Source organism: Miscanthus floridulus, chromosome 6, assembly GCF_019320115.1.
Source record: "Miscanthus floridulus cultivar M001 chromosome 6, ASM1932011v1, whole genome shotgun sequence".
In the NCBI taxonomy this organism is placed as follows: domain Eukaryota; kingdom Viridiplantae; phylum Streptophyta; class Magnoliopsida; order Poales; family Poaceae; genus Miscanthus; species Miscanthus floridulus.
In genome coordinates, this window is record NC_089585.1 from 61,232,957 (window position 1) to 61,251,376 (window position 18,420).

General features: G+C 47.9%; 1 protein-coding gene across 1 annotated transcript in view; it reads right to left on the bottom strand.

The window, feature by feature from the left end:
- LOC136456069 (piezo-type mechanosensitive ion channel homolog) overlaps positions 1-18,420 on the bottom strand; it is an 80,362-nt gene that overhangs the window by 38,099 nt on the left and 23,843 nt on the right. Inside the window, 4 exon segments of the mRNA XM_066455827.1 lie at positions 422-550; positions 1,489-1,666; positions 1,746-1,961; positions 9,659-9,743. Coding sequence (XP_066311924.1) covers positions 422-550; positions 1,489-1,666; positions 1,746-1,961; positions 9,659-9,743 — 608 coding nt within the window.

The following is an 18,420-nucleotide window of genomic DNA, read 5'->3' on the forward strand; positions in this document are numbered from 1 at the left end:
GCCTACAGCTTACAAGTTGCAGTTAAGGGCTGGGATAAATATAAACATTAGGCCTAGTTTGGAATAAGGGCCTAAAGGGGAGGCAAACCCAGGGATGGAAAGCCTCCCATGGAGAATTAAGCAGCTAATTGAAATGGCAAGTCTGTGGATTGCTGGACCCGGGAAAAATCCAGGATCCCGAGGGGGTTGGTGTTTCCAAACTAGTCCTAAGAGCCTCTGCTATGGAGATATCATAGTTGAAATATATGTCGTATGCATGCCACTTAGAATAGAACATGTAAAAATAAATCAAGAAATGTAACATTTTAAGATGAAATGCGTAAATTCATAAAGGATAAATCTTTTCACAATTTATAGGACAAAATATAAATACTACAACGAATTTAAAAAGACAACATAGAGAAGGAATGTTTCACCATACTGTAAATAGCATGAATAAATCCTCGTTTCATCACAAGTAGAAAGAGTAATGTTAAAGTAATTGCACGTGAAAGTTTGCGTAGACCCCATGCTAGTGTTGCTACAATCAGAACCATTGCATCTTCCTTCTCTGTAAAGAACAAGCCACAAGAAATCAGAACATAAGTCATATCACACAATAACAAAAACGTTTGCAATACCAAACATAGGGCACTGGAGCTCCAGTGCAATCTGTTTGAAGTAAACTCTCAAAATTCACAAAAAAGGAATATTATAACATACTACTGACGTAACTTTCAGACTCGCCTAAAAACGTAGAAATAGCCCCATGAAGCCTTGCCAAGCTACAGAACCAAGAGAAACAACATGAATAATTTTATGTTATTGGATTCGAGTTGAACTTGAAGAATCATTAGTTCAATATGTTTTATTGGCCTGGGAGATTTGGAAACACCGGAATGCATGTGTCTTTGATGGAGCAAGACCGAATATTATGTTGGTGCTACAGATCATTGCAAATGAATGTTTCTTATGGTGTTCGGCTGATGCAAAGAGACTACGGGAGCTTCTGATCAGTCTTGGACTTGGAGCAGCTGATCTTGCCCTCTGGTAGTCCTGGTCATGTTTTCTTTCTCAAAGGGCGAGGTGTGGCCTGTTTTTTTCTGTGTTACTGTGTGTGTGTGTTGTTTTTGTTTGTTTGGGGATGCTTCTCTCCTTGTACTCTATGTACACTCTCTTCATCTTAATGAAATGATGCACAGCTCTCCTGCGTGTTCGAGAAAAAAAATGTTTCATTGGGAAATAATCATGCAATCATGACAATGTGATTGCAGGAGTTTCAAACAGAACCTAAAACTCAGAAACAAAAGTAACAGAAAGTTATGGAATTCAATGCAGCAGTTTCTTTACAAAACTTTGTCACTGGTGTTGTCAGAATTAAATACATCAAACATATCCAACATGGCTAAATGCACGGCAGATTGAGCATCATATTGCTTAACTGTCAGCTGTGGAAACAGTGAATATGTAAAATGAAAATACTTTTTCATGATAATATGATAGACATACCATCAATTAGGTGATCATCACTTGATGAAGGACTCTCCTCAGAAGTCAAGTAAAGAAAAACAGAATTGTTAACAAGATTACACAGCGCCACAAACACTCCAAGGCAGAATTGGGCCAGTAAAAATAATCCAGGAATAGAATAGTGCCAAAGCCCAACAGTCTCCCAAATCATCATATCCTGCAACATTGAGTTGATTTCTCATAAATATTGATAGAAAAAATAACTTCTGGAGGACTTGCATAGCTTAACATGATACCTTTTGAAATCTTTTGTTGAAGAATGTGAATGCCACATTGAAGACATATGTGCTGGCTGCCCAGAGCAGAATGAACACAAGAAGTGACCCATTAAGCCGATGCATTTGGAACAAAGAAGGAAAAGCATATAAAATGTATCCAACATATGCTAGGAGACCAAAAGCACAAATACTGGTGAAGTTGAAACTCCAGAAAGAAAGGGCAAGCAGCAAGACCTGCAATAACCAAAGATATTTTTTTCTGACATGAGAATGGGTCATTGCCATAGGCAAAAAGGAGAGAAGACATAGGGATAAGACAATTGCATATTTGCATGCCTTTGAAAGAGATTGACATCCATCTTTCAAACAGAAGAGTCCTTAACACGATCAACTAACAAACCCCTGGAACATAAAAACCCAGGATACTGTAAGACATATCTGCTGCTCCCCAAATCTCTCTTTGCTGCAGATTAGGAGTAAGAGCTGGTCAGTCTTGGCTGTCCACTCCCTGTTGCTGTAGGCAATTTGTTGCTGTAGGCAATAGGCCATCTCTAGTACCTTAGTTGGTAGAAGGCAGCCATGTCTTGGTAGTGGGCTGATCTAAGCCAATGTACTAGTAGTACTAGAAGTAGATGGGGCTGTACTCAGCCATACTCTTGTGTACCTTATAGTTGGTGTTGGAGTATGAGAGTATGTGTATTAGGCCCATGAGGCCCATGTATGACCAATATACATTGCTACCCTCCTTCTAGGGTTAGCATGATGAAATCACAACTCTAGCATGGTATAGAGCTAGGCTTTCCTCCTCCCCTTCCCCACCCAGCCGCCAGGCGCCGCTGGCCGATTTCTTGCCGCCGCCATGGCTGGCCGCCCTCCCCCTCCCTCCCCAACCTACTTCCAACATACTTCCAGGCTTTCCCCTCCCTTCCCTACCCGGCCTGGGCCCAGCGCGCGGGCGCTGGCCTCCTTGCCGCGGACGGCGGAAGGCCCGGCCGCCGCCGCTGTCGCTTGCGGCCGCGGGCGCGGGTGCCGGCGCAGCCGCGGGCGCGGTGCGTTGGTGGCCCCGCCGCCGCTGCGGGCGCAGGCGGCCCCCGCTGCTGCGGGTGCGGGCGTAGGCAGCCCCGCCGCTGCGTCGCGGGCTGCAGGCTGCCCTGCCGCACGCGGGCTCGGGGCGCAGGCAGCCTGCCCCTGGCCCTCCGCCGCGCGCGTGCTTGGACAGCCTGGCCGTTCCGCCGCCTGCTTCTGCAGCGGCGCGGCGCGCAGCCACCCCCTGCCGCTGACAAGAGTTGTATATATACTACACCTAAGGCAATGCAAAACTTCAGTTCAGCTGAAGCAACTTTCAGAGCAGCAAAGCTGCTGCTTGGCTGTGTGTGTGCTGTGCTCACCCTTTCTTCTACCTCTAGCCATATTGAGTGTGTGAGTGTGCTGGTAAGCTAGCTGCTTACCTGTGCAGGGAGTCAGGGGGACCAAAAGATACAAGGGGACCCAGACTTGTCAACGTAACATAAAAAATATGTCTTCCCACAAACCCGGACAATCCCCTCCCGAAAAGAAAAGAAAACTGGACATGACAATCTTAAAGTTGACTCAGCAAAAATCAAAACACTTAAATTTGGGAAAATTGAAAATACCATACCAACTGTATTTTCAACAATGTTAGCCATAGCGTGTCTTCAGTTGTGCGGATGGTCAAGGAGGGAACCCTTTGGTGTTCAGCCAGGGCCAGCCTTCAGACCCTCTTCTAGGGTCAGAAGTTTTAATCTTGGACGTTTATTTTGCTCAGATGTGGCGCACATGTAACAGTAGTCCTAGAGTGTTTGGGTTCTGTGTGTGTTGTGTGTGGGGATTGTACATTTGGTACTCTTTCTTCTTAATGAAAATGAAACAGATCTCTCATGTAACAGCAGAATGATCTCTCCTCCCTTGATGTCCCTTTCTCTGAGGATGAAGTGTGGGAAACCGTCACAGATCTACCTCTTGATAAGGCCCCAGGCCCAGATGGCTTTACTGGCCGATTCTACAAGTCTTGCTGGAATATTATAAAGGAAGATGTGCTGCTGGCCCTCTCGGATATTCATCAGGGACATTTGTTTAAATTCAAACTTCTAAATAGAGCATTCATCATGCTACTCCCCAAAAAATTGGATGCACTGATGGTCAAGGATTTTAGGCCTATTAGCCTAATCCATAGCTTCGCGAAGCTAGTGAGGAACATCTTGGCTAACCAGCTTGCCCCGTCGTTGCCCAATTTGGTCCAGACTAATCAAAATGTCTTTATTCGAGGAAGGACCATCCATGATAAATTTCTTTTCGTGCAACAAATGGTGAAGGCTTTGCACAGGAAGGAGAGGCCCACATTCTCCTTAAATTGGACATCTCAAACGCTTTTGATTCGGTGCCTTGGCCTTTTTTGTTGGAAGTTCTTCGGCAGCTCAGTTTCAGACAGCGGTGGTGTAACCTCTTATGCCGATCTTGTCCACTTCTTCTACCCAGGTTTTGGTGAATGGGATCCCAGGTGATTCTATTTTGCATCAACGTGGCCTCTATCAAGGTGATCCACTCTCACCAATGTTGTTTATTTTGGTAATGGATGTTCTGAATTATTTGATGCAGTTTGCTGTCAGCGAACAACTCCTTCAACCGCTTGCTGTTCAGAATGTTCGCCATCAGGTTTCCTTCTATGCTGATGATGCGGTGATTTTCTTGAGACCTTCTTGCTATGATCATCAGACCTGCAAGCTCCTACTTGACTTGTTTTGGCATGACTCGGACCTCAAAACTAATCTTGCAAAGAGTGCAGCAATCCCTATCCACTGTAGTGATGATGACCTGCAACGTACTTCAGAATATCTTTCTTGTGCAATCAAAGATTTCCCGTGCACCTATCTTGGACTTCCGCTTACAATCCGTAAACCTACAAAGGCTGAACTTGTGCCCCTAATTGACAAGGCTGGTGATCACCTGCCAGGTTGGAAAGTGTTAGGCCTTGATCTGCTGGGAAGATGGCGTAGGGAGTAGGGATAGGAAGCAGAGGAGGAGGGGCGTGAGCGCTGGCGGCGGATTGGCAGCGCCGTGGCCGGCGCCGGGAACGGGGACAACCCTGGACGTGAACAGTAGGGCTGGGCGCCCAAGGGTGACAGAAAGTCACAATCCCAGGCTGATTATTCCTTAACCACAGGTTAGGCCATATAGGCCAGCGATTACAAGGAAACAAACTATCTCTCCTTAATTCTCTCAACCACTTATTTTAGGAAAATAACTAATGGCTGCATGCGATCTGGGCGTGGCTGCTGCATGCACACGCCCTGGTCGAACCTAGCCAGTCGCCTGATCTGATCGAACCGCCCGATCCCTACGCCTGTACGTCGTGCCAACCATAACATCTCTTCCCCCCTCGGAAGAGAGTAAAGGGCAAGAGCCCAAACAACACCACATACACACACGCACGCACTCACACCCCACCAGTTTCCAGGATTACATTCGCACCCGTGACAAAACTACACAAGGCGACCACTACAAAGCTTGTCACTCTAACTACGGGGGAGGAGGGCAGTCAAGAATGATAGCCCTCGAGCCCCTGGCATTGACCACAAGCTGCGCTCCTCACCAGCTGCGATCAAAGCACCAGATAAGTTTGGAGCTGCTCCATCAAAAATACACCCATTGCGATGGTTCCATATAGTCCAAGCTCCGAGTATAATGAGCGAATTAATTCCTTGCCTCATCAACTCATCAGCGGTGCTGCTGCTAGCTTTCTCCCACCAATCATGGAAAGATAACTCAGAGGTTTTAATCTTGGCCGTTTATTTTGCTCAGATGTGTCTTCTAGGGTCAGAGGTCACCCTTGCCTATATATTGTACACCCCTTGTACTCCTGACAATCAATCTACTATTATTCCTAAGCCATATCAGCTTTCATGGTATCACGAGTCTGGGTCATCACCCTGATTCACCTTCCGCTGCCCTAGCGCGCCTCTCCGGCTGCGCCTCCCCCCTCCCAGCGCGCCTCCTCTCCTGGCTGAGCCCTTCGCGTCGGCATCCCCTGCTGTGTAGCGATCTCCATGGGTGGGACTCGCCCTCTTAACCCTCGCACCACCACCGCCGCTGCCTCCGGCTCTGACCCGAGTCTGATGCCAAGGCAAAGGCCGCCGCCGCCGCAGCTGATGCGGACGCTGCTGCGCACCCGCGTGCGGCCTCCCGCAAGAAGGCCCGGGCTGACGCCCTGGCACACGCCGCCGCCGCCAAGGAGGCCTAGGACGCCGCTTTGGAGCGCGATGCCGCTACGGCATGCGCTCGCGACGCCCTGGCCCGTGGTGAACAGGATCGCGCCGCTGCTGGCGCGCCTGGCGACGATGACGACGACGTGCCCGGCGCCGATGATGACGACAAACCCCCTTCTGATGCGAAGGATCGCACCTCCAACCACCACGATCTTCATCAAGCCCTGCTCCTGCATGAAGCTGCCGCCATCGCCAATCTTCATGCCCAGGCAGTCGTTGTACAGAACATCCAGAACCTTGTTAGGGTCGTCCTCGACCTCAATTCCGGCAACTATAATCGATGGCGCGATCAATTCCTCCTCACCGTTGGGAAGTTCTCCCTTCAGGATCATGTCCTGCAGGATGCTCCGGCGCCTGGCTTCCCTGACTGGGGCACGCATGGACTCCGTTGTCAAGTCATGGATCCTCAACGCCATCTCCGACGACCTTGCCGAGACGATCTCGGCCCGGAACGCCACTTCCCGCACCACCTGGTGTGCTGTTGAATCCCAGTTCTTCAGCAACCGCGAGACACGAGCCCTCTACCTCGACGCCAAGTTTCGGAACTTCGTTCAAGGTGATCTGTCCATCACAGATTACTGCAGGGAGTTCAAGCGCATGGCAGACATGCTCGGCAACTTGGGTGAGGTCGTCACCAACCGCACTCTGGTGCTTAACATCATGCGCGGCCTGATCGAGCGGTTCAAGACCATCGGCATGCATCTCCGGCGTGGTCGTCCCTTCCCCACGTTCCTGGATGCCAAAGCCGATCTCCTCATGGAGGAGGTGACGATGGACAACCAGGCGCCCTCTCAGCAAACCACCCTCGCTGCGTCCACCGACACCGGCTCTTCGCCAACCCCACGCCCTCCAACTGCTCAGCAGCCCGCCACGAGCGGCTAGGGCTCCGGGTGCGCGCCTTCTTCGTCGTCCAAGAGCCTGCCGCAGCAAGCGTGGCGGCAAGCGCGATGGCTCTGGACAGCAAGCCGGCGGCCAGCCTACAGGCGCCGGCTCCCAGCCCGGTGCGCCGTCCAAGCCCGACAGTTCTAGCACCAGGGGCGCCCCGTGGCCCTCCTACAACCCGTGGGCCGGGTCCATCCAGATGTGGCCTGGTCCGCGGCCTCTGCTCACGCCTCTGCCGACGCCCACGCACCAGCAGGCACTGCTGGTGCAGCCGTCACCCCAGCAACCAGCCACGACCGGCCCTGCTATGGACCACGCTGGCCAATGGCCTGCTCCCACCGGTCAGTGGGCGGCGCCACCTCCTCCTGGGTTCTACAACCCGATGGCTGGGCTTCCCTCCTGGGATCAACCCTCCCTGGCATCAACGTTCAGCACCATGACACTGAACCAGCCCTAGTACGAGTGATACTTCGATTCAGGTGCTACATCTCACATGGCCTCACGTTCCAATATTCTTTCACATACAACTTCCCCACGGTATCCTGCTCCTTCCTCCATTGTTGTCGGTAACGGTTCTTTACTTCCCATTACAGCTACTGGCGCTAATGTTATTTCACCTTCCTTACATCTTAATAATGTTTTGGTCTCTCCACAGCTTATTAAGAATCTTATTTCTGTTCGCCAGTTTAATCTCGATAACAATTGCTCTGTTGAGTTTGACATGACTGGTGGTTCTGTGAAGGATCTTCAGTCTCGGAACGTGATCGTCAGGTGCAATAGCTCTGGGCCGTTGTACCCTCTTCGTCTGCCGGCTGCGCACTCCCTGGTCGCTGACTTCGGGTCTTCGCTTTGGCATCGCCGCCCCGGTCAGTCCACCTCGGGCTATGCTGTGTTTCTTGGTGACAACCTCGTCTCCTGGTCCTCCAAGCGTCAGAATACCGTCTCCAGATCCAGTGCTGAAGCTGAGTATCGCGCAGTGGCTAATGGTGTCGCCAAGGCCGCCTGGCTGCGCCAGCTCCTTCAGGAGCTTCACGCCCCTTTGCACCGGCGCTGTCTACATGTCCTCCAACCAGGTTCAGCACCAGCACACTAAGCACATTGAGATTGATCTTCACTTCGTCCGGGAGCGAGTTGCAATTGGTGATCTTCGTGTCCTTCATGTACCGACTTCGTCTCAGTATGCGAACATCTTCACCAAGGGACTTCCTTCTTCAATTTTCACGGAGTTTAGGTCCAATTTGAACGTGCGCAGTGGCTGACGAGTTGCAATTGCTATCATCGCTGCTGCAATGCTAGTATATTGAGGCCTAGTATTTTCTAAATTCCTTCATCTGTTACATTTGACTCCATCCAAATCCTATTCTACACATCACAGTTCATCCATGCCAGTGCGTGTCCACAAATTTATTGTCAAATCAGCTATTTTTTATTTTCTTTCATGGTTAGCTGAGTCACGTCGATTTAGCTAGTCAATATCATCATTGATGCGACTATGCCCTCTTGGTCTCTTTCGTAGCCATTTTGCTACACTACATGATCAATGGCCGTTTATTTGTCGTCGTAATCATTCTATTCTACTGCGTGCCATCTTGCAGCAGTGATCTATCTATTCTTTCTTTGGCTTGATTTGACATATCTCTATATTCTCGTCGAGTTCAAAGTCTCCAAAGCAAGGTTCATATTTGAAGAGTTGAAGTACTGTTTTGTGAAGAGTTGAGGTATTTGCTGAAGTACGTGTTATGAAGGCAATACCCTCTTGTGGAGGAGATCATTTCTACATCGACAATGTTCAATGAGTTGCACACTTTAACAACACCTTATATTTTGGATTTTGGATGTAATTCGTCTCTTATTTTTCAAGTCTAGGCATAGTGTCAACTCTCCAAATGCAACGACATTGCATTCACGCTGCATTTGAGAGGGGGTGTTAAGGCCCCATTTGGCAGAGCTCCCATAGCTGATTCTCTGCTGAATCCAGCAAGAGCTCTGCCAAATAGTTTTTCAGAGAGAAGTGATTCTCTGCTGATTCCGCGAAGTGATTCTCTGAAATGAACTAGGAGGCTGAGAGCTAAAAAAAAAGTAGCTTCTCCTGATTCTGTGAAGTGATTCTCCATCATGATTTCAAGAGTTTATGCTAAAGAATAAAAGAGAATCACTTTCAGCCACAGAATCACTTCTCTCAGAGAATCAGATTTAGATGAAGCTCTACCAAACAAGGCCTAAGATATATTAGTCAAGGGTATTATTGTAATATGTCTAGTGCATAGTGTCAACTCTCCAAATGCAATGACGTTACATTCATGTTGCATTTGAGAGGGGGTGTTAAGGTATATTAGTCAAGGGTATTATTGTAATCTCCTGTGTCTAGGGTTACGTCTTGTGTCTCCCATGTACTCTATATATATCCCTCATTAGGCCTCAATACAATCATACAGTTGAATCTCCCTTTATTCGTAACAATAATCAGCCGATGCAGCTCAATGCAATACAATCTACTATTCTCAACTTACATGCCTGACTAAGATGCCTCATGAAGTGGATAATTTTGTGTGTTTTTTATCTTTCAACATCAATCGAACTAAATATAATGGACCCTACCCCGTATGTTTGTCCCTGGCTATGTTCTCCCATCATCAATGACTTTAGGAGCATGGCAGAAACAAGAGGAATAGTTGGCCCAGACAATCATAAGAATGTCAAACTCTACAACAATGAATGGAAAGGCATGGGTTGAGGTGAAGGGAAAAAAGGCTTGGGGAAGAATACCGGGAATCCATAAGTGAAGAAATTAATGCTGAAAGTTCGGAAAACTGATCCTCTCAGTAATATGTTTCCATGCCTTCTGCCAGATCTGAGGTAGAGAAAAGATAATTAGCAACAAAATACAAAATATTATAGAAGCAAATCTGTAGTAGTAGCAGTCACAAATAGGCTACCAAAAAAGGTTATTGGCTCACTAAAAAGTCCATTAGGACATTTTTTGAACACAAATACAGCAGGGGAGGCCCCCACTGTAAGAGTTTATTATTAAGAAAAAAGGAAAAACAAAACAACAGAACAAACGACTGTACAAAAAGGAAACAGACAAAAGAAGACTGTACAGAGTCCGAGATGGGCGAGAAAGGGAACTCGTACTTAGCCAAAGAGGCTCAACAAGAAAAGGAAAACTGGTCTTTTTGAATCACAAAATCTATTGGTGTGTAGACTAGCTTCCTCAAAGAAGTTTTGCCACCAAGAGTCAACGGATCGGCGTCCATGATCAAAGATGAAGGTGTTCCTTTGTTTCCAAATTTGCCAGGCACCAATGATGAAGAATTCCATGAAGGGGCTCGGGAATTGCCGTTTAGTTTGCACCATCATCTGAAAGTAGCCCTGAGTAAGATCCCATTGAATGCCGATGTGCTGCCAACAAGATTGACCAAAAGGGCAACTGAAAAAGAGGTGGAAGGCAGTTTTCTCTCTATTGCTATTGCAGAGCACACAATTGTAGTTATTCACTTCGAGTTTATGTTTTTTCCTTTTAAGGATGTTCCTTGTATTCAATCTATCCATTAGAAGCAGCCAAGTGAAGACTCTGAGCTTGTTGCAACATTTGGAGTTCCAGATCCCGATGAAAGAAGCAGGGGGCTGAACATTTTTATAGAGAAGATTGTAGAACCTAGAAGAAGTGTAGGTGTTGTTTCCCCAAATGTACTGCCAAGGATCAGCTTGTTCAGAAAGGGGCAGGTGGAACTAAACTTCCAAAGTGTTATTAGTCAAGAATTGAGCAACTGAGATGTTCCTGTTTTTTTGCAAACGAGTAAGAGTCTTGGGTATTTGATTTGTATCACATTATTTTCTTTTCTCGAACTATGCAGGAGAACTGCGTATCGTTTCATTAAGAAGATAGAAATACAATGGAAAGAGGCAAAGTGCCTTTTCCAAAACCCACAAACACAAACACAAACACCACAAAGAACAAAAAAAAAACAACCATCACCAGCCCCTCAGATAGTTGGCCAGGGCAAGTGACCTCAACAACTCTTGGAGCGCTAAAGCACCGGCTGAACACCAAAGGCTGCTCTCATATACAATATCCTGCAGGACAACTTCTAATCTCGGTCTTGCTCCAAAAACACAAGCATTCCAATGCATCCAAAGTTCCCAAGCAACCAAGATTTGTATCACATTATCACTCCAGAGATCTGACCAAAAAAGAACAGTAGAGCCATCTCCAATTTTGCAGGTAGCAATTCCTCTAAAAAGATCACAAAGCTTTAAGACATCTCTCCACCAAAAGGAGCCCTTGTCAGTTATAGCATGGGGTATCTGACCATTTGAGTAGTGAGCGTTCCAGAAGAGCTTAACCCAGGGAATTTCTTTCTTATTGTCAAACATGTCCGAGTGTTTGAGAAGAATAGCATTTTTTTCTCAAAAACGCAGGAGAGCTGCGCATCATTATATTAAGAAGATGAAAAAAGGGACAGGTGCCCAGACAACATAAAAAACTCACAAAACACCACACACACACACTCTCACAGCTGCTGCTGCTGCTGCTAGGAACACTCGCACCTGCGAAAGAAACTACAGACGACCAAAACTAAAGCACAGGGTGGCTTCTGAGATTTATTATTCCATGTCCACCTTTTCTTTTTTGTTTACAACATTTCTTCCATGCTACTAAAGGGTTCATTTTAGCATATTGCTATCTAATCCTCTCCATAAGCAATGTCTTCTTGCTCTATCAATACATTCAAGGACGGTCACTGGGATTTGGAGGGCACACATAGCGTAAGTGGGCACAGAGGCGAGCACTGAGTTAACCAGTTGGAGTTTTCCAGCATGAGTCAGGAAATTGGAAGTGGCAGAGAGTTTCCTTTGTGTCTTGTTCATCAAGAAACCAAAGTGCTCAACTCGAGGCTTAGTGGTTACCAGAGGCAATCCCAAGTGAAAGGCAATGTTTCAAGCTTGCATCCAAAGACCCTTGCCAGAAGTTGGGCCTTATCATCCGAGAGATTTAGGGGGATCAGGCAAGACTTGTTATAGTTGACCCTCAATCCAGTTGACTGGGAGAAAGATTCTAATAAGCCTTTCAAAGTAAATAGTTCTCGTTGGGAAGCTCTCATGATTAAGAGGGTGTCATCGGCATATTGAATTATGGGATATTGGTCCAGATCATATGAGGGGATAGTATTAGGATATGTATATATCAGGATCATTAGACAGATCCCCTAGATAGGCTAGTTGCTAAGTATAGCCTAGTTTCCTTACATTAGGATAGCTTCCTTGTACAGGTGACAACCTCCTATATTTGTACCTGCCATGTGTGCCTAATTGGCCCTATATATGAAAGGCTCCCCACCCACATTGGGTGTGTGGTGATTCTCTGTATTCTACATGGTAACAGAGCATTAGATCCTTTTTCCTCCCTCCCTCCCACCGCACCTGCCCTTCTTCCCCTACGGGCCGATCATGTCCACCTCCTCTGCCACCAGCGCCTCCAACTCCCCTGCCACCATGGCGGCTACGGAGTCCCCCTCTGCCCCCGCCATGTTCGTCGCTCCCTACGCGACAATCTCCGTCAAATCCCACGTCCCGGTGACCTTGGAGCTGAAGCACCCAAACTTTAACCAGTGGTCGCCGTTCTTCACCTCCCTCTGTGGGAAATTCGGCCTCCTCCGGCACATCGACGGCACGACGGCGGCCAGACCCACTGACCCTGCTTGGGCCATTGCGGACTCCTGTGTTCGCAGCTGGCTCCTCGGCCTCGCTGCAGCACCGGACCAGACCGCGCACGAGCTCTAGGTCGCCATCAAGCGTCTCTTCGACGCCAACAAGGCCCCACGTGCCATCTTCCTGAGTCACAAGTTCCACTCCATGACCCAGGGTGACTCCTCCATCGACGAGTATTGCCAGCAGATGAAGGCCACCGCCAATGCGCTCCGCGACATCGGCCGTACCATCACCGAATCGGAGCTCGTCCTCAACCTCCTGCGCGGCCTCAATCCTCGCTTCGCCAGCACTGCGGACAACATCGATGACTGCCAACCCCGTCCACCATCGCCGCACGAAGCACATCGAGATCGACATCCACTTCGTCCGCGAGAAGGTTGCTCTAGGACAGTTCCGAGTTCTTCATGTTCCCTCCGCGTACCAATTCGCAGACATCATGACCAAGGGTCTACCCGTCCAGCTCTTCACTGATTTCCGAACCAGTCTGTGCGTCCGTGATTCTCCCGCTGCGACTGCGGGCGGGTATTAGGATATGTATACATCAGGATCATTAGACAGATCCCCTAGATAGGCTAGTTGCTATGTATAGCCTAGTTTCCTTACATTAGGATAGCTTCCTTGTACAGGTGACAGCCTCCTATATTTGTACCTGCCATGTGTGCCTAATTGGCCCTATATATGAAAGGCTCCCCACCCACATTGGGTGTCGTGATTCTCTCTATTCTACAGATAGGGAGCTCAAAAAGACCATCACGATGTCCTTTGTTGACGATGCATTGAAGTAAGTCACAGCAAGGACAAATAATAAGGGGGACTGAGGGTCACCTTGCCTGACACCTCACCTGCAATGAAAATATCTACCAGGGACACCATTGAGCAATATGGAAGAAGAACCAGAGGAAAGAATCCTATGAATCCAGTCAATCCATTTATCATTGAAACCCAGATGCTCCATCATTTGCAGGATTGTGTTGTGTTCAATTGTATCACAAGCAAGACAATCTTGGATTGTTCTAGGGGTCCAAGTAAATTGATGAACCTATGGATATCTACTACCCCTCTTTAGTTCAGCCAATTGTACTAGTTTTCCAGAATGAGCCCATCTTTTGGAAAACTAATTGGCATTGCTTGGCACAGCTGAAACTTATACAGAAGCCAGCCATAAGCTGGCTGCGCCAAGAATCTGCTTCCTAGAGAAGCATGCGCCCTAAAAAGCTAGATGTTGGGCCATCTGGTTTTTTATAGCTTTTTTATGAGTGCACCCACATGTCATGGGCTTGTACAGGAACAAGCTTGCCATTTGCCCTAAGCATGGCCTGGCCAAGTGTGGTATGCTTTTCCGTTTTGCCGGTCTTCAGCAATAGTGTGACAATAAGTGCTGGGAAAGCACGGAGCACAGTGGTTCCCGGAGCATGCTGAAGATGTAAGAGAGATGGCCTAAGCTATAGGAGGGAGCAGAAATGACCTCTTGCTCTCGGCGGTACGCATCCGCTGTCATTTTTTTTAACTTTAAATACAGCAGGGGAGACCCCGACTGTAAGGATTTTATTATTATTAGAAAAAACAAAACAAAAAGAACAACACCACTGTACAAAGATGGAGTGGATTATGATGAAACCAGCAACGGTCCGCACAGTCCTCTCTTCGGCTCTCTCACAGCAGTGGCCTATTTATCAACTGGATGCCAAGAATGCCTTCCTCCATGGCACTGTCGACGAAATATGGCCAGCAGTCTACCGAGGGGTATACCCACGGTGGTAGATGGATCGGTGAAGGTGCGTGTAATAGGAGCTGGATGGTGACACAAGCGCAAAGACAAGCGATTTAGACAAGTTCAGACCGTCTAATCGACGTAATATCCTACGTCATGTGTCTTTAATGGATTGTATTGAATATGAGATGAATTCGATGGGGGTCCTTACCCGCCTTATATAGTCTGGGGGGTAGGGTTACAAGTTTGTTTAGGCCTAGATCTATTCGGCTACATGGTAAGTATTTACAAGGAATACGATATCTATCATATCCGAAAAATCTAACTTCATCGCCCTGATGTCTTCTGATTGCCTTGCGGTGCACGCCGACCAGAGCCGAACACCGTAGGCCTTGATCTTATGGGCTGGACCTCCCCTGGTGGTGCGGCCCATGTCCATTACCGTGGGTTCCTGGGGTTATACCCCCCACAGCTAGTCCCCGAGCGTCTAGTATCCGCTGAGCAACGCCTTCTTGAGCAAGTCCGAGCAGTTTAACTTGGAGTCAGACAGTTAATCTAGCAATCCAACCAGTTTAACTGGTAAATCAATCAACAAAATGAAGTGCCGACCAGTTTAACCGGTAATCCGACCAGTTTAACTGGTAATCCGATCAACAAAATAAAGTGTCAACCAGTTTAACTGGTCAACAGGCCTTGAACATACTCAAGTAAGGCTTACCAGAAGGATGTAAGGAGCTCAAGTTTAAAATTTAAAAAATTCTCCACCTTAGGTGACGTGTACACACTTAGGCTTCGTTGGCGAAGTCAGACGATCACCATCCATGACTTTGTCAAAGAGGATATTAGTATTAATACATGCGCTGCAAGGTGCAATGTATACATTGTAGTCCCCGAGCCTGACAGTAGGTGAAGAAGACACCTGGTGTCAGGATCAAAGAACATCAGTGACTGAGAAAGAAAACGGGAACTTAGCCAACCATTAAATTTGATACAAGCACCGCAAGGTGCAATATATACATTGTAGTCCCCGAGCCTGATAGTAGGTGAAGAATGCACCTGGTGTCAGGATCAAAGAAGTACAACAATCAGTTAATCAGAATAACTAAGTCCCAGCTTAGCCGAGCACACAGCCAGCCCCCAGCTTAGCTTAAGACCAGTAAGAGGAAAAACAGTACACTCACTGCTAGGTGAAGTGTACACACTTAGTCCCCGAGCCTGCTGTAAGATAGAGCAGCATCTTGTAGCAGGATCAAAGAAACAAGTGAAAAAGACGAAATCCCCATGCTTAGCACTGGACATTGGAGTAAAATTTAGAGAGTGCTTAGCACTTAAAAATGGAGAAAAATGGAGAATGCTTAGCACTTTACCGTTGGAGAAAATTGGAGAGTGCTTAGCACTTAAAAATGGAGAAAAAATAGAGAGTGCTTAACACTTTACCGTTGGAGAAAATTGGAGAGTGCTTATTACTATAAAAAGGACAGGCCCAGTGCCGGAGGCTCCCACATGAGTGGGGTATGGGGAAGAGATAAACCGAAACAAGCCTTTCCCCCGCAAAATCTGCGGAGAGGCTGCTTCAAACCCACGACCTGGTGACTCAGTGAGACAACTCTCACCACTACACCAGGCCTGCCCTTCTAGAGTGCTTACTACTATATCAGGGCGAAATTGGAGTGCTTAGCACTTGACCGTGGCGAAATTTGGAGAGTGCTTAGCACTATGCCATGGAGAACATAGGAGAGTACTTAGCACTTGATAGTGGCGAAATTTGGAGAGTGCTTAGCACTATGCCGTGGAAAACATAGGAGAGTGCTTAGCACTTGACCGTGGCGAAATTTGGAGAGTGCTTAGCACTATGCCGTAGAGAACATAGGAGAGTACTTAGCACTTGACCGTGGCGAAATTTGGAGAGCGCTTAGCACTATGCCGTGGCGAAATTTAGAGAGCGCTTATCACTATGCCGTGGAGAACATAGGAGAGTACTTAGCACTTGACCGTGGCAAAATTTGGAGAATGCTTAGCACTTGACCGTGGCGAAATTTGAAGAGTGCTTAGCACTATATCAGGGCGAAATTGGAGAGTGGTTAGCACTATATCAGGGCGAAATTGGAGAGTGCTTAGCACTTGACCGTGGCGAAATTGGAGAAACATGGAGAGGTAAACCGACGAGACGTGGGGGCATTCTATCCTAAGATTCTTGTGCACGCTTAGGAATATGAGCATCACCGAGGAGCCACTGCCGCCCGCTCATGACGCAGGGTGCTACTGCTCGTGCACGTTTAGGTGCTAAGTCGAGGACAGGGCTGCTTCTGGATAACGCAAATGAAAACGTGACTGGTCGGCGCGGTTTGCTTACGACTCAAGCGGCTCGCTTAGCAGCTCGCTTGGCGGCTCGGGCGGCTCGGCGGCTCTAGCGGCTCGGCGGCTCTGGCGGCTACGCAGAGTCGTATGCAAACGGGCGTAATCGAAACCTGACGGAGTCAATTCGCGTGGAGAGGCGAAGCCCTTGAGCGTGTCCGACTGAGGCGAGGACGCAATCCGATTTGAATGGCGATAGTATGCATTGTCTCAAAGATGTTTAGCATGGAGAAATAAGTATTTCGAGAGAAATTATGGAAAGCAAATGGAGAAAACATCATGGATAAAATCATTATTGAAATGCATATATACATAAAAAGGTACATATCTTTTGTAGAACGTCTCAAGGATAGAAACGCCTAAGGTGTTCGATGCGCCAGGAATTAGGGATGTCAACGCCGTCTTGATCACAAAGACTATATGACCCTGGTCGGGTCACAGCCTTGACAATGTATGGACCCTCCCAAGGTGAAGATATCTTGTGCATCCCGTCGGTCTTCAGTCTCCTGCGGAGTACCATATCGCCAACCGCGAAGGATCGCTCCTGGATATTGCGGTTGTAGTACTTACGCAGACTATCCAGGTACTTGGCCGTCCGAACACATGTGACCAAGCGTTCTTCCTCAAGTCGGTCGACATCGTCTTGTCATGCCTGATCGTTGTTCTCTTCGTTATAGTTCTCTATCCTTGGTGCTCAGAAAGCGACATCAGCAGGTAACACGGCCTAGGGTAGACTCCGGTGTTGCGACTGGGCTAGGTCCTTAGTCCCTAGACCACAGCTGGCAATTCTTTGAGCCATTTACCTAGATGTTTCTAGTCCTTCTCGTATAACCACTTTTTCAGGGCATCTATAATCATGCTGTTTGCTCGCTCAACCTGGCCATTAGCAATGGGATGCGTGACCGATACATACTTAACAGATATGCACCGATCCTCGCAGAAATCCCAGAAGTCGCTGCCGGTAAATGTAGAACCAAGGTCGGTGATGCTACTGTTCGGCAGCCCAAACCTATGGATGATGTCGTTGAAGAGCTCCGCTGCTTTCTTTGTTGACTAGACGAGCGGCTTATACTCGATCCACTTGGAGAATTTGTCAATAGCGACATAAACCCATCGGAATCCGCTGGGGGCGTTCTTGAATGGCTCAATCATATTCAGTCCCCAGCATGCGAATGGCCAAGAGGCAGGAATCGTCTGTAGAGCCTGAGCTGGAACGTGGATCTGTTTGGCGAAAAAATTGGCATCCCTCACACCGTCGGACAAGCATTTCGACGTCTGCGACTGCTGATGGCCAATAGAAACCTGCTCGGAAAGCTTTGCCGACCAGACTTCTAGAGGCTGCGTGGTTGCCGCAGGATCCCGCGTGGATTTCTTGAAGCAATGCCACTCCTTCCTAGGATATGCACTTCTGAAGCAATTCCTCATTTGCATTCTTCCGCATTAGCTTGTCATCGACTAGCATGTAATACTTGCTGCGGCGAATTAGGCGTTCCATCTTGGTCTTGTCAACCGGTACATCTGCAGTGGTCAAGTACTTGATAAAAGGCTCTCGCCAATCACTGCTCGGCACGGGAATTACCAGGACCAATTGCTCGGCAGGGGAAGATTCGTGAACTGCTTGCTCTTGCTTAATGGATGGAGTTTGAAGATCCTAGACGAAGACACCGGACAGGACCTCGGCTCTGGTCGACCCTAGCTTGGATAGTTGGTCGGCTGCTTGGTTCTGATCTCATACGACATGATGGTATTC